The following is a 17,538-nucleotide window of genomic DNA, read 5'->3' as shown; positions in this document are numbered from 1 at the left end:
ATATATATGTATGTATGTGTGTGTGTGTGTGTGTATATATATATATATATATATATGTATATATATATATATATATGTATGTGTGTGTGTGTGTGTATATATATATATATGTATATATATATATATATATATATATATGTATGTGTGTGTGTATGTATGTGTGTGTGTGTATATATATATATATATATGTATGTGTGTGTGTATGTATGTGTGTGTGTGTATATATATATATATATATGTATGTGTGTGTGTATGTATGTGTGTGTGTATATATATATATATATATATATACGAGGGCTGTCAATAAAGTAACGGTCCTTTTTATTTTTTTCAAAAACTATATGGATTTCATTCATATGTTTTTACGTCAGACATGCTTGAACCCTCGTGCGCATGCGTGAGTTTTTCCACGCCTGTCGGTGACGTCATTCGCCTGTGAGCACTCCTTGTGGGAGGAGTCGTCCAGCCCCTCGTCGGAATTCCTTTGTCTGAGAAGTTGCTGAGAGACTGGCGCGTTGTTTGATCAAAATTTTTTCTAAACCTGTGAGACACATCGAAGTGGACACGGTTCGAAAAATTAAGCTGGTTTTCAGTGAAAATTTTAACAGCTGATGAGAGATTTTGAGGTGATTCTGTCGCTTTAAGGACTTTTCACGGTGTGAGACGTCGCGCTGCGCTCTCAGGCGGCGTCATCAGCCTGTTCAAGCTGAAAACCTCCACATTTCAGGCTCTATTGATCCAGGACGTCGTGAGAGAACAGAGAAGTTTCAGAAGAAGTCGGTTTCAGCATTTTATCCGGATATTCCACTGTTAAAGGAGATTTTTTAATGAAAGATGTGCGGACGGATCCGCGCGTCGGGACGCAGCCGATGCGGTGCGGCGGCACAGGAAAAACACCTCCGTGTTGATAACCATTTGTAAAATCCAGGCGGCTTTTGATGGCTTTCAGTGGAGTGAGTATATGAGAAATTGTTTAACAGGCAGGACATGTTCCAACTTGTCCTTAAGGCTTCAACAGAGGTGTTTTTCCTGTGGCGGAGCGTCGCGGCGGCTGCGTCCCGACGCGCGGACCCGTCCCCACGTCTTTCATTAAAAAATCTCCTTTAACAGTGGAATATCCGGATAAAATGCTGAAACCGACTTCTTCTGAAACTTCTCTGTTCTCTCACAACGTCCTGGATCAATAGAGCCTGAAATGTGGAGGTTTTCAGCTTGAACAGGCTGACGATGCCGCCTGAGAGCGCTGCGCGACGTCTCGCACCGTGAAAAGTCCTTAAAGCGACAGAATCACCTCAAAATCTCTCATCAGCCGTTAAAATTTTCACTGAAAACCAGCTTAATTTTCGAACCGTGTCCACTTCGATGTGTCTCACAGGTTTAGAAAAAATTTTGATCAAACAACGCGCCAGTCTCTCAGCAACTTCTCAGACAAAGGAATTCCGACGAGGGGCTGGACGACTCCTCCCACAAGGAGTGCTCACAGGCGAATGACGTCACCGACAGGCGTGGAAAAACTCACGCATGCGCACGAGGGTTCAAGCATGTCTGACGTAAAAACATATGAATGAAATCCATATAGTTTTTGAAAAAAATAAAAAGGACCGTAACTTTATTGACAGCCCTCGTATGTCTCAAAAATTGAAAATGCACAACAAAACAAATGAGGAACGAATGGGAGGAAACTGGAGTCATCTGTGACCGAACTGTAAGAAACTGCCTAAAGGAAATGGGATTTACATACAGAAATCTAAACGAAAGCCATCATTAACATCGCAACAGAAAAAAACCAGGTTACAATGGGCTAAGGAAAAGCAAATGTGGACTGTGGATGACTGGATGAAAGTCATACTCAGTGATGAATCTCGAATCTGCATTGGGCAAGATGATGATGCTGGAACTTTTGTTTGGTGCCGTTCCAATGAGATTAATAAAGATGACTGCCTGAAGAGAACATGTAAATTTCCACAGTCATTGATGATATGGGGCTGCATGTCAGGTAAAGGCACTGGGGAGATGGCTGTCATTACATCATCAATAAATGCACAAGTTTACGTTGATATTTTGGACACTTTTCTTATCCCATCAATTGAAAGGATGTTTGGGGATGATATCATTTTTCAAGATGATAATGCATATTGCCATAGAGCAAAAACTGTGAAAACATTCCTTGCAAAAAGACACATAGGGTCAATGTCATGGCCTGCCAATAGTCCGGATCTTAATCCAATTGAAAATCTTTGGTGGAAGTTGAAGAAAATGGTCCATGACAAGGCTCCAACCTGCAAAGCTGATCTGACAACAGCAATCAGAGAAAGTTGGAGCCACATTGATGAAGAGTACTGTTTGTCACTCATTAAGTCCATGCCTCAGGAACTGCAAGCTGTTATAAAAGCCAGAGGTGGTGCAACAAAATACTAGTGATGTGTTGGAACGTTATTTTGTTTTTCATGATTCCATAATTTTTTCCTCAGAATTGAGTGATTCCATATTTTTTTCCCTCTGCTTGGTCTAAAAAAGTAACCGTTACTGACTGCCACAATTTTTTTTCCTGATTTCTTAAAGCCAGAAAGTTGCCATTTGAAATGACTTTAGTTTTGTGTCATGTCTGTGATCTTCTTTTTTCTACAAAATTAAACAACTGAATGAACATCCTCCGAGGCCGGTGATTCCATAATTTTTGCCAGGGGTTGTATATTAATCATTTGAATCATCTACCTATTGCCACATGTACACAAGGGCTGGATTGTCATTCCTACACTCGTATTGTTATATTTAATAAAAAATAATAAGCGCATGCAGGGGCTGCAGCTGTCACTGCCGCTGCGTTCATGTACTGTCGGAAATTAGACAACTTTTTTGTTTTTTCAAATTCAGCAGTTGCTTGTGGCAAAATACTTAATTGTGTCCACACAAACGATTAATTCTGGCCTATATAATGTGTCTTGAGCCCAGTGAAGCTGACACCCCCCCACCCAGATAAAAAAAAATCCAAGCAGACAGGCTGAGTTTGCCCTGTAATTTCCGACGGTACATGAACGCAGCAGCAGTAGCAACACAAACCAGCTTCTGCACTCTGTGAAAGCATTCAGCTGGTCGAAGGACGTCAAACTAAACAATAATCTTACAAAAACTAAACAAACAATTAAAAAGAATGACAGCAAAACGAAACACAGACGAATTGAGGTTTTCACTGCCCTTCGTTCCAATTTCCCAACAGTTTAAAAATCCTGACGAAGCGCCAGCTGTAGAAACGAAGCTGCACAAAGGTTAAACGATGCCAATGAAAGTCCAGAATTCTTGTTTTGTTAGGGCTTCGATGCCCTTCGTTAAGTGCCTTGTGACCGGGCCATTAGAATTGGAATATATTATAGAAGACATACCTTACTGAATTTTCATAAATCCATACAAGAATAAGAATGAAATAGAATTTCATTGTTCATTTATTTAACAAAAACTGAAAAAATGAGTCTATACAATATTCTTTTTAGTGTTAACAAGGTTGATAAGTGCCCCGCTCTACTCAGACGAAGACCAGTCTATGTCCTGATTACATCCCTGCCAAGTTCTCACAGGGTCTAACTTGCTTTTGCTAATTTATTGCCACACGTGTACCACGTCCAGGTCATCCTTACAATGATTTCTCTATGAACAGTCACTTCGCACTATGCACATAACACATTATCACTGCATCCCTCCTGTCCTCATTAGTACTGTGCCATGTGCTGTGCGTTTTCATTTGTTCTGCAGGTTTTCTTGTGTCCACATGTAGGCTCAGCAATAAATTAGTGAGAAAAACAGCTTTCCTGCCAAACATTCTCATCTCTGTGCAAATGCACACTCATTCATTTTTTGCATGGGTGTGCACATGTGGACACATCTTGAAATTAACTTCAGTTTGTACGAGGAGGTGCGTTTCAGCACATTGGACAGTGACCTGCACATTCTATGAGCAGGCACACGTAATATGTCAGCGTGAGACTGCTGCTTTGAGAGCCTGTCTGCATCATGCTTGTACTATATCAGTGAAGTCCCTGCTAGGTTTTTAGGAACATTATTACTACATCAATACCATTATTACCAGGGGTGCACATAACTGGTACTCATGGTGCACAAAATCATTGATGCACAGCAGAGAGAGGGAAACACTTTTCCTACAACCTGTCGTTGCTTGTCTCCTATGAAGTGCTTCCTTTGTGTTTTCTGCTGTGCATCATTTATTTTTAGCGTGCACAAGCACCATGAGTGCCAGTTATGTGCATGCCTAATTATAACTCTGCCCTTATTAATTTCTTACTGTCTTGACTCAACCACGTCCTCACTGTGTATTTTTTAAACATGTCCAAAGTTCGACCTTGTCCTCTTGAATGTGTGAAAAAGCATTTCATTCATGTTCAGAAAGAGACGGCGAGTGGGACACAAACATGGACGGAGAGACAGAGTTAAATGGGATTTTTGTCAGTCCCTTTGGAAAATTAAAAAAAAATGTAAAGCCTTTTCCTGCATTTGAGGCAGTCTGTGAAGCTAAATACTGTCTAGTCATTTTTTTAATACACAATTTTTATTTTAAGCACTGGAAGTCTGAGGATAGTGACTTCAGTCCAGTGAGATGAGCTGTCTACTGTTTGTTTATTTGTTGCTTGCTGGTTGATTGGAGAATTGAACCTTTGACCTCCTGGTACCTTCCATAAGTTTAACTTGCATTTTGCCCCACAGGCACCAACTCTGAGACGTCTAATGCTTCAGAGACAGAATCAGACCACAGAGACGAGCTCAGTGATTGGTCACTGGCCCCCACTGAGGAGTTGATGACAGGAGGCGGGACTTTACCCAGACGGACAGATGGCAGGAAGAGAGCGGGTGGAGGAGGACCACGGGGGAGAGGAGGAAGAGGAAGAGCAGGATATAAATGTGAGTGGCCATTATGTTACGAGGGTTTTCATGGGAATGCTCCCTCAAGAATGTTCATTCTTAGTGAAGTTAAAATGTAATAAATTATTATTTCTAATCTTCTGACAGGTATGCTATTTTAAACATGCAGTGCTCCCAAAAGTACTCACTCCAGTGTCGCAGACCAAACAGTCCGCCCCCAAAGCTCCGGTCACACGGCACTACCGAAGGACACCGAAGCCAAAACAAAACAAGAAATCTGGACTTGCGTTGACTTTCGAAGACATCATTTAACCATCTTCCAGCTTCCTTCCAGCCGTCTGTGGCTTGAATGTGCATGAATGTTGAATGTTGTTGTTGTTGTGAAGACAAACCTGTTGTCAAGACAACCAGATCTTGTACCTGCAGGTGCTGTGGAGATCGCAGGCTGGCTGCAGAAATGATCACAGGCTGGTGCTCAGTCTGATACCTGCTGTCAAGTCACGTCATCATGAATGTTTCATTTGGATTTTGGTTAAAGCGCCATGGTCACTTTTGCTTTGTTTTTCTTTTGTTAGTTTCTGTTTCGTTTTGTTCTTTAATGCACTGTGGACTCGCAGACTTTTCGGTGATGGGAGAAGTGCAGACTCATTCGTTCACTTTTTCTTGATGATTTGTGACTTTGACTTTTTCCTTAATTTATCTAAGGGCTCCTTCACACATAACACGATTGAAGCCAACTAGTGCATGAAGGAGGAATTGCATGCCATTCCTGAAAAATCTGAGCTGCCTTCAACACCTCGTACACCTGTCGCTACAACTATTTGCGCACACCAGCAGCCGAAAGACAGACTTTGCCCTGCGAGAGCCCATTCGATCCCTCTCGCGGTAGGTGTAGGCCAAATTCCAGGTGACACACACGAACATCCAATACTAATCTTGGAACACAGGAAATGTGTGGCCATTTGCACTGTTAGCATGAAAATAGTGAGCAGACGATCACTTTCTAGCTGGATGTGAAATTTGTCTAAGGGCCCTCACGAGTGTGGTGTTGTAAAGCCACGTGTGTTGGCTCCCCCCTCAACACATGCCGTGTGTGTGTTGCCACCCACGTGCACTCTGTTCCACATGATGCAATGTTTGTCCTTCTGCGCATGCCCACAGGACAGGCGTGTCGGGCCTTGCCAGCAGATGTGGACATGATGAGAGCGCACTGCTTCATTCATGTCATGTCATGACTGTACATCTATGACCATGGATCATCTACAGAGGAACAGACGGTTCATACTTGTATTGTCTGCTTGATGAGAGGGATTCGGTAAAATACAGTTTGTTTTTTCATGGTGTGTGTGTGTGTGTGTTTTTTTTGTTTGTTTTTTTTTCACAACAGCAGTGCGATGTGGTGCAACACATTCCAGCTGCTCACACTGTGTTCGTGCACATGCACAAGTGTGCACAAAACCCTTGCCTGTGTGTCGTGCACGCCTGTGCGACCATGCGTCCCGCACAACAGCAGGTGGAATGTTTCATGGTTCCCCATTTCATGTTTGGTTTATGGATTTTTTTTTCCCAGTTTCTGCGTTTTTCGTGTTATATGTGAAGGGGCCCTAACAATTGGTCCACCCTGCCTTCACTGCACATGCATCATTTCAGAGCTCGTCTGATGCCTGGTTCACATGGCAGGATTTTAAAATTATCTGTAGGTTTCCAAAACCTGAGAGACTACACACATGGAGATAAAAAATCATAGATCTAACAGGTTTGGTCGTACAGTGTGTGGTGTTCAGCTACATGATGAAGTCAGCACACCACAGACGAACAGATTTCACGCAATGACATTCCCAGGTCAGACAGGAAATCTCGCAAAATCTCTCAAGATTAAACGTGACTTCAGAGTAAACAGACAGAGATAGTTTGTGGACTATTTAAAACAGGTGAAAAAAGATACCAAAAGAAAAGGCGTTCTTTAAAGGAGTGGAGACAGCGCGACCACCAGACTTTCTGCTAAGTCAGAACAGCTGTTTTGATTTTATTTTCTGCTCTGTTCATCCGCCACCTCGTTTTCTGATTGCTACACGTCACATTCAGCAGGCTGCGTGCTCGTTTGTGGTCGGACGACACAACACACGCTGCGATATCGGGCCAAGACAATCCAACATGTTGAATATCCCCGATTTGCAGATCAGAGCGCCCCTGACGTCAGAGCGCTATCTGATAAGATTATCTTTAACATCCTCAAGATTGTTAGAAGGGGAAGATCGGGTCTGATATCGGCCTAATTATCTTACCCTGTGAACCAGGCTTGAGACAGTGTCTCTTCACCCAAAGCGATCAAATGGATTAATGGGATTATTAACCATCAGATGACAAGGTAAAACCTCTTACATCATTCTAAAGTCAGTTTTAAGCAGAAATGAGCCTTTTTAAGCAGAAGTGAGGCGTTACTCTCTCTCTGTAATGCTTTGAAATGGCCGACGCGCAGTGAATGCATCAGCTAGCAGCTCGTGTAGCTGCGACGCTCTGATCAATTCCTCCGACTTTTATGATGAAATAATGCTGAATTCATGTAGAAATGATTGTTGTACAAAAGCTTCAGATGTCTGTCTCTGAGACAGATGATGACTGGAAGCAGTTTGAAGCAGAAACAAGGTGATAATCGGTGAACCGCAGCTAATGACGCATGTGCAGCAAAGGCAGGGCGGACCAATTTTTAGGGGGGACCATTTGATCGATGACACTGGGCTTTTACTATGTTTTTATTGTCGTAAGATCTTTACACTCAAACAGAAAACAAGATTTTCAACAAATGAAAACATAAAACAAGAAGAATCAACAGTATATTTAATCACTTGCTTTATTATTACTATTAATGAAGCCGTATGGCAAACGTACTTGCATAAAAGGACGTTACCAGCTCAAAAGTTGACTTCAGTTTTCACTGAAGTCAACTTTTGAGCATCAGGAAAGCAGAACATGGAAAGTGCTCATTAATGGTGGCCAGCAGCCGTGTTTGAACCCTGCAATGAAGATTTATAAAATCAAATTTGTGAATCAATTCATAATCATCCACGTCTGCATCACCATGCATCTAAGAATTGATTCACTGGGACTGGTATTTGTCCCATTGGGGCAGCACGGTGGCTTAGTGGTTAGTGTGGTAAAAACATGCTTATTTAGGGTCTGTTCCTTTCTCTGCCCCGACCAAGGCAGCGTCTCTACATCTGGAATTGGTCCACGGGCGCCGGACTGTGACTGCTCACTGCTCCTAGGGGTTGGATTGTGTCTAACTGCAATTAGGATGGGTTAAATGCAGAGGACAGGTTTTGTTTTATGTATGTACAGGGACACTGAAGGCACTTCTTCTTATTTTAGCTGATGATGTGCAGTGGAGTGACCCAAAACCCCGTCACATCAGGGACCCCAAAACCAGACCACAGGAAGACACCTTGCAGGTAACATAAATGTACAAAAGTAGTCTTTAATGTGCATTCCTCATCGGTTCACCTTTTGGAATTGTCTCCTTCTGGACTTCATGGAGTCTACAAAAAAAGAGACTAGTTTTGTGTTTGGGTTGTCTCATTTTAACAGGTTTAACCTTAACATTTTCATACACCTGTTAAAATGAGACAACCCAAACATTTTGTCAATTATTTGAATTTTTTTTAATAAGTGATCCATACATTTGTTTTGCCAGAAATGCCAAAATGTGTGACAGTCTAAATAATTTCTGAGCTGCTTCCACTTGCAGTGGTGCATTGTGGGACTGCACCAGACTCATTTCTTCTGTACCGCAGATCCGCGTGGATGGGAACGAACGCAGCGTGCAGCACTCCTCAGGTGGCAGAGGAGGCGGGCCTTCCTCATCCCAGGGCGGTGCTGGTATCAGCGGTGAAGGCCCGTCCCGCCCTCACCACCGAACCATCAGAGAACGAGGGATGAAGAAAGACAAACAGGACGCTCCTCTGTTGGTGAACGGAGTGTCGTAGACGCTCCACTGGAGGACTTACTCCCTTAGATGCACACAGAAACACACACAGGCAGCTCGTCATCGGAGTCTGTCTCTTACGCTTTTCCTTTGTTCTTGTCAAACACGTAAATACACATAATTCCATCAGTATGGAAGTTGACCGTAGTGATGTCGTAGACCAGAGGTACGCAGGTCTGGACTCTCTTTGCTGGATGACCAGACAGAGTCAAAAAGAGGAATTGGACTTAAGATCAGCTCTCACAGAGGCGCCAGCCTCAAACCCCTCCCACTCCACTTACCCAACAGGAAAATGTTTGCTGCACATTGTAGGTCCACTTACTGAGATATTATTTGATTGTTTATTTGAATTTTGCCACTCCCCTTTCTTGGGTATACTGATATGATATAAAAGAAAGAATCAAACAAATTCAGTAAAATGTTTGAATGGATGTAAGACGGCTGAGGTGAGGTTTGGCGAGCCCTGCTGCACGCCATAAGCTTACGTATTTTAACTTGGAGAGATGGTTTAGAGCAGTTTTCCTTTGAAGCTTCAGTGTTTCCCACAGCTCAAGAATTTATTTGCTGGGGTGAAGTCTGAGTTGCAGTCTATCACTTAACAGTCCAACTACTGTTACAACTATCATTTTTTTTTTATTAAAGTTGCATATTAATGCACTAATTTAACAGGTTATTCAGTCAGTGTGCATTTTCAACTGCATTTCCACATACGGGGGGGGGGGGGGGGGGGTCCAGTAATACTGTAAAATAATGTTTTGTTGGTTGAATTCAAACCTATATGTTCTGTATATCGGAAACACTGGTAGCTTTGGGAATTCAGAATTGGAGATGTTGATGGAGGGCACTTTTTTAAACCATGATGGTTAACCTGACACTATTGAAAATCAAATGTATATTAGGTGTTCATGATTCTGGATGAAACGTGAATAGGTATGCAGGCTTTTCCCCAGCAGTGACAGTTTTGTTGACACATTTCAAGAGATCATCATAAAATATTATAAGTCATTAAACTCACGTGTTTTCTCAGATAATATAAAGTTTCTTGCGTTTCTTTAATTGTCAGCTCGCGCTTGAAATTGGGTGAATTTAGGTGCAGAATTTGGATGTAACCACAGTGTTGAGAGATCCTCATGGGATTATGATCTTGCTGCTGGATGTACGGTGCATCCGGAAAGGATTCACAGTGCTTCACTTTTTCTACATTTTTTTATTATAGCTTTATTCCAAAATGGATTAAATAATTTTTTCCCTCAAAATTCTATGCAGAATACCCCATAATGACAATGTGAAGAAGTTGGTTTCGATTTTTGCAAATTTAGTTAAACTAAAATCACATGTACATAAGTATTCAGTCTTTGTCATGAAGCTCAGAATTGAGCTCAGGTGCCTCCTGTTTCCACTGATCATCCTTGAGATGTTTCTGCAGCTTAATTGGAGACCACCTGGGGTAAATTCAGTTGATTGGACATGATTTGGAAAGACACACACCTGTCTATATATAAGGTCCCACAGTTGACAGTGCATGTCAGAGCACAAATCAAGCTTGAAGTCAAAGGAATTATCTGTAGACCTCTGAGACAGGTTTGTCTCGAGGCACAAACCTGGGAAGGGAACAGAAACATTTCTGGTGCTTTGAAGGTGCCAATGAGCACAAGAAGATCATATCCACCAGGACTGTTCCTAGAGCTGGCCACCCATCTAAACTGAGTGATCGGGAGAGAGGGGCCTTAGTCAGGGAGGTGACCAAGAACCTGATGGTCACTCTGTCAGAGCTCCAGCATTCCTCTGCGGAGAGAGGAGAACCTTCCAGAAGGACAACCATATCTGCAGCAATCCACCATTCAGGTCTGTATGGTAGAGTGGCCAGACAGAAGCCACTCCTTAGTAAAATTCACATGGCAGCCCACCTGGAGTTTGCCAAAAGGCACCTGAAGAACTCTCAGACCATGAGAAACAAAATCCTCTGGTCTACTGAGACAAAGACATTTGGCTTGTGGCTCTTTGGCATTATGCTTGGACGAAACCCGGCACCATCCCTACAGTGAAGCATGGTGGTGGCAGCTTCATGCTGTGGGGATGTTTTTCAGCGGCAGGAACTGAGAAACTAGTCAGGATTGAGGGAAAGATGAATGCAGCAATATACAGAGACATCCTGGATGGAAACCTGCTCCAGAGCGCTCTTAACCTCAGACGTGACAGTTCATCTTTCAGCAGGACAATGACCCTAAGCACACAGTCAGGATATCAAGAGTGGCTTCAGGACAACTCAGTGAATGTCCTTGAGTGGCCCAGCCAGAGCCCAGACCGGAATCTGATTGAACATCTCTGGAGAGATCTGAAAATGTCTGTGCACCGACGCTCCCCATCCAACCTGATGGAGCTTGAGAGGTGCTGCAAAGAGGAATGGACCAAACTGCCCAAAGATAGGTGCACCAAGGTTGTGGCATCATGTTCAAGAAGACTTGATGCTGTAATTGCTACCAAAGGTGCATCAACAAAGTACTGAACAAAGGCTGTGAATACTTAAGTACATGGGATTTCTTAGTTTTTTGTTGTTGTTGGTGGTTGTTTGTTTTTAATAAATTCAAAAAAACCTTTTTCATTTTAATCATTATCAGGTGTTGTGAGTGGAATTTTGAGTGGAAAAATGAGTATCATCCATTTTGGAATAAGGCTGTAACATGACAAAATGTGGAAGTGAAGTGCTGTGAATACTTTTCAGATAGTCCCTATCCTCAGACCCAATGATTACATTCCAAATCCATTCAGGCAGTTGGACCTCATTTTATTCTTAAATATTTGGTCTGGGCAGCTTTGCTTGAGCTGCTGCCCCCGCGACCCGACTCCGGATAAAGCGGAAGAAAATGGATGGATGGATGGATGGATTTGGAAACCATTGATCAAGATTGCATTAGTAAGAATGATCATCACAAAGTTTGACAAACATTTGTAAAATTGCATTCTCATTTTCTTTTTTGCACCTGCAAAGGCAGACAGGTCGAGGACCTGCTTGACTATTTGTGAGTCCGTGTGGTCAATACAGACCCAATATTTTGACAGAGACTTTGTATATCAAGATAAAAATTGGTACACAAGGTCACCTCACTAAGACATGGGACAAGTTCTACACAGGATGATTCTGCTCGTGGCCACCAGGGGCTGAGTCTCTGAAAACTAGTGTATGCATAAACATCATAAGGCCTTTGTGCATCATGGTCAGACTTGATACTGTAGATTATACCTTGCTATGACCTTACACAAATTCGAGGTTGTGCTCAGAAACGCAGGTTAGGGAAAGAATAGTTTTTGGTTTTTTAAGAAATAACTACATTGACATGGACAAAGGTTCAGGAGTTTGTATCTCCTTTAGTGTTTTTAATCATAATTCAGAGTACACAGAAAAATGTATTTCTAAGATCTAGCTACTGTAACTTAATATACACACACAAGCTTTGATCTGGTTTATTGCAAGTCTTTGCAAATATTTTTCTTAAGGCCTATTCAGACGTGGTTAGTTTGGCCTGGGGGGGTGGGGTAAGGAGTGATTTTTAGTACCGTTGTGATGTGTCATTTGTCACATTTACAGACCATGCACTCCGCTGTGAGTAAAGATCCCAACAATTTTTACTTTCTGTGAAACAATCTGCAGAAATCCCCTCAGGTTAATACAAATGATGTGAGTAAATACTCTGTTCAGTTACATGGAAAAAGTTTTCCGCAGTACGTCTCAAGTATGGAGGAGCGTGAAAAGACATTCGTAACACAACCAATTTTGCAACAGCAGAAAATTTGACATTCTAACTTGGGTTTATTCACAGAGTTTCTGCATCCATCTGTTCACACAAACTACGGCCACAGACTCTGAAATCATGTGACCTTGTTCATGTTAGTGTCTTAGCTCTACTGTGTATCGTCTGCACTTCTGTGAGAGGTCTAAGGACCACCTGCTGTGCTTTGACCCCCATGCAGGGCGCACCTCTGGACGGTGCACACCTCTGCTCACAAACAGCCATAACAAAAACAAAACTGAATCCGAGAGATAATTACGAAGCTGATACTGACTGTGAAGACGGATCCTTTCAGCCACAGAACAGAGATCGCAGAAATGAAAAAAGCACTGGATTTATTTTATTTTGTTTTAAAGGGGCGACGGCTGTGTGTCAGGCCTGTTTCTTGAGGAGCCACTCCCATCTCTGTCATTTTTTTATGTTGAATTTTCTTATCTCTTGTGAGTCCACCATAAATATTAGATGTCCTTTATTACATAGTCCAGACACATGGGCACATTAGCTGCATCAAGTTACTTCTTAGACAAATGCAGGTTGTCCATGTGGCTGGTACCTGCAGGTGCATCCCCAAGAAATTAGAATGTCCTAAAGTTTAAATATTTTTGTCAAGTTATTTCAGAAAGTGAACATTTTATATGTTATAGACTCATTACATATAAACAAAAATGTTTCAAGCATTTTAGTTTACACTTTCAAAAAGGAAAAAAAGCATGTCAGAATATTTCAATTCAAGTTTTAGTAACATTATTTATGCAGTATAAATGCTGTAATTCTGTATCTAGTTCAGCAGACAACCACAGTGATAAATGGACTGCATTCGTATAGCGCGTTTCCATCTGGATCAGATGCTGAAAGCGCTTTACAATAATGCCTCACACTTATCCTAATGTCAGGGGAAGACCACAGACTTCACAGTTGTCCAGAAAACACTCTGTGACACCTCCACAAGGAGGACTAGTCAGAGAAGGTCTGCTGAAAGAGCTGGCTGTTTGCAGAGTAACTGGTTTACTGACTGTGGGATTACTGTCAGACAAGTCACCCACGTTGCTATCAAGCAACCTGAGCTTCCATAACTCCTCTGCAGTGCCACAGGCAGAGCACCTCCATGTCACACCAGACTCATGCAGTCATTCATTCTAAAGCACTAGATCAGTACTGTGTGAACAAATCAATTCAGAGGTTTGACAGTTCTGTATTATAAATCCTTAATATTTTGAATTTAAATGCTCAAAACCTTTTATGTAAGGAATGAATCCAGAATATACCAAATTTTCTCTTTTTGAAATAAGTGCCAAAAAATACTGAACATTTTTGTGATATTCTAATTTTCTTAAGATGTGCCTGTATTGTTGCGCAGTGTTCAGAAAAGAAAGTCGTAGGACATCATGAAGTATTCTGTGTTTTGTTCAGTGGTGGGCACACTTCCAATAATCCAATAACAGATAATGTTTTCATTATCGGATTATCTTAACTTTAAAAACCATCATCGGACTAATTATCTTCTGATGAATTGCCGACCGATAACATAGTAAACCAAGCTGAACAGTGAAAAACATTTTTGAAACTTAAAAGCAGTTGAGAGCTAACTGTTAAAAGTTTCCTAATAGGTATATTGTTCTACCTTCTGCAAACAGAAGAGAGCTATTCTCAGAAGAAACTACTCTGTCCTCTATAGACAAAGAAGAACTGGTGACCCAAAAAAAAATAATTTCCTTTAACACCATACTGATATAACCGAAATATCACCCAAGTCATCCAGAGGCATACATTTTTAACTTATGGTTCAAATTTGAACCTACTCATTTTGGACAAGTTATTTAAAATTACTGTCATGTCTGAAGTTTTATAAAGTGAAAATATCATATGTTTTCGTTTTTAAAGTAATGTGCTAATTTTTAAGGTTTTGTGAGCACATGCTGTGCCCGGCCGGCAGCAATGCATTATGGGTAGCATAGGGTAATCTCAGACGTTCGACAGGACAAATGCATTTCAGACACTCTGTTCAGGCTCCATGGACAACAGCATTAAACTCTAGTGCCTAAAACTCTGGTGAATATATTCTCTGGGTTTATAGATGTTATTGTATTTGCGTTTAAATTCCACGCATCTTAAATGTAGCAGATGGATTATCTGGAATTTTGTTTGGCAAGTTTTCAAGGCTGCTACTGCCATCTACTGGCCAGTAGTGTTCATGGCAGTATTCGCCCCAAGTACTAAGCGTCTGGGCACCAGTAGATGGCAGTGTTCTATTTATTTTTGACCCGGTTATATCAGCTGGTGGTCAGATCCAACTTTTTGGCTTTGCAAATGGCTTTTTAAAAACAAAACAACAAAAAAACATTACAAGACAGCTCTGTGGTTGGATGCAGGAGGTGGTCATGAGATGTTAAAGCTTGTTACTCCACGATGCAGGACGCGCGATTAACCTGAAACTCGGTCCAAAAAATTCTCGCACGGATGAAAAATCATCTGAAAAATGGCCAAAACATGCACAGTGTAAAGCCAACATTTATGTGTCAAGGCTTTTCAGAACTGACCAATTGTTAACCTTGTCCTTTGTTTTATCTATGTTTTTATTATTTATTATTGCATTTTAACCTGTGAAGTGCTTTGTGACTTATGTCTGTGAAAGGCACTATATAAATAAATTTACTTACTTACTAATATTGAGTGCACGTTTTTCAACATCATAAAACGTCCGCACATCATCAAACATTCTCTCCACATGCAAAACATTTTGCGATGACACTTCCAGGGCTCCGTAAAAATGCCTGTTTTTACAAATAAAAATGAAATATTTTACAAAAGCACATTTATCCTTAAACCAACACACGTCACATTAATGTGTTGGTTTACATAATGAATGACTGAACCAATCAGTGTTTAGCAGAGGCACTTTTACCCAGAATGCTTTGCAGTCTGTTTGTTACAAAACCTCAGAATTAGTGCATTATTCAACATTAAAAGATATAATGTTATATTTTAACTTTGTACAAATGACAGAATTGACATTAATGGAGTTATTCTATCAGTATTTTCACAAAACCATAAGTTAGTATGACTTTATTTTTCAAGACCTCCGCCTGACTGGAGCATTGTAATTAGTAGAGAGCTCATTTTGTGGGTACTCTCAGGATTGTCTGTGCGGCTTCCTACAGGGGACACCATGGCCAAACAGGGAAATACTGGCTCATTCTTTGGGTCTTTTGTCGCTTTTGATGCTTTCAAAAGTGATCGTGTTAAAAGTCAATTTCAGTTTCTTAGTAATTGCAAATGTACCAGAGCCAATACTGGAGTTTATCGATTATCTGTAACTTCTGATACATTTTAGAACTTTTCAGTTATCTGATTATCTGTTGTTTTTTGGTTATCTGTGCCCACCACTGGTTTTGTTTTGTTTTTTAAGAAAGGGCAGCAAATGCAAACTGCAGGTGGTGTTCTTTGTAAGACAGCCTGTCTATATACAAATACAACATCCTAAAAAGATCTGGCAGTTCTGGGAAAACTTTTAATTTGTTGCAGTCACAGAAGAGGCATTTGTCAGTTTATTTACTTCAGTTGAGATGATGTACTTAAGAGGAAGTAAACGATTCCTTACAGAAGAATCAAATGCTTCAAATGTCTCTTGTGAACTGAGTGCAAGTCGTTCACTCAAGGTTTTTCTTTTTTTTATATGAAAGAAATGTGTTTGAACGAAACATGTTTTAGCTTTGTGGAGCTGTGTGTGTGTGTGTGTCACACCTTTTTTTAAATGCTGAATAACTGAAGGTGTGTTTGGAGCTAAAAACGTTTCAGTTTTTAAGTCATTGTAAGAACAGTTGTAGGTTGATATACTTGTCACCATAAGGGGGCGCTCCTTCGCAGTTCAAAAATCCTAACTCAAAGCCCCATTAAATAATTTTACTTTTGTGTTATTGAGAAAAAAAAATGGATAAAGCCAAGATTTGGTGGCGCTTTTTGCACATTTGAGCATTAATAGAATATGTCTTTGATATTCCAACCAAAATCTGTTTTGTCAGCCCCTGCAAAGTTAAAACATGACTAATCATTCTCAGAAAATTAAAAATACAACTTTGCCGCATCCATAGAAATGCCTTGAAACAGCAGAATCCTCTGTCCTCCATAAAGCTTATTTCCTTCTAAACTCGTAAATATTGCTCAGAGTGAGGGTCCTAAACAGTCGTCGTGAACTAGGCTTGGTTTTGTTTTTTTGTTTTTGTTTGTTTGTTTGTTATGTTTTGTTTGTTTGCTAGCAGTTGGCTAGAATTTTCCCATATTTCATTTGAAATATGATTGGAACATTCAGGCTATTATTAAAATGGGACAGCTGAAAAGTGTGTTTAAGTTGTAGTTTCCTGTGAATGTTTGGATCCACAAGAGTTGAAGATGACGAAAACCTTTCAATGGCATATGAATGTACTGTCGCCATGTTAATGTTTGATACAAAAAAAGATTTCAGATATGGATCATTTTTAAGCGGCGTTAGTTTTTGTTTTAGTTTTTTGTTTGTATGTTTTGCAACATTGTTTGTTTTTAATGCTTTATGATGACTCGTGCTTTTATTTTACACTGAACACTGTCTTGTAAATCACTCACTTCGTATCTTTCCCGTAAGTCACCCAAAAGAGAAACCATGAATTTTACAGCAGTTTGTAATGATTGCTTTTTTATGCTTTTTCATTTCGGTTGGTGTACAATTCTTATAAGAATTTCTGTTTGTAGAAAGATGCACCAAGAATCTCATTTCTGTTGAATTGATAAAAAAAAAAAACCTAGAGGCTGGTAAAATTCTGATCATTTTCGGTCACCCCATAAACCAAAAGAGCAGTGAAACTATTTGTGTTTGAACCACAGACTGTGCACAGAATCGGTGGCATCAACCTGCATGTGATCACTTGT

General features: G+C 40.7%; 1 protein-coding gene across 1 annotated transcript in view; it reads left to right on the top strand.

Annotated features, from left to right (window-relative positions):
• fmr1 (FMRP translational regulator 1) overlaps window positions 1–9,882 on the top strand; it is a 66,366-nt gene extending 56,484 nt beyond the window's left edge. Inside the window, exons 13-15 of the mRNA XM_034181510.1 lie at window positions 4,714–4,908; window positions 8,239–8,318; window positions 8,661–9,882. Coding sequence (XP_034037401.1) covers window positions 4,714–4,908; window positions 8,239–8,318; window positions 8,661–8,852 — 467 coding nt within the window. The 3' untranslated portion in view covers window positions 8,853–9,882. The remainder of the gene's footprint in view (window positions 1–4,713; window positions 4,909–8,238; window positions 8,319–8,660) is intronic.
• The last annotated feature ends 7,656 nt before the right edge of the window (window positions 9,883–17,538 follow it).

Source organism: Thalassophryne amazonica, chromosome 11, assembly GCF_902500255.1.
Source record: "Thalassophryne amazonica chromosome 11, fThaAma1.1, whole genome shotgun sequence".
NCBI lineage: Eukaryota > Metazoa > Chordata > Actinopteri > Batrachoidiformes > Batrachoididae > Thalassophryne > Thalassophryne amazonica.
Note: the sequence above shows the minus strand (reverse complement) of the source record. Positions and strands in the feature narration are given on the sequence as shown.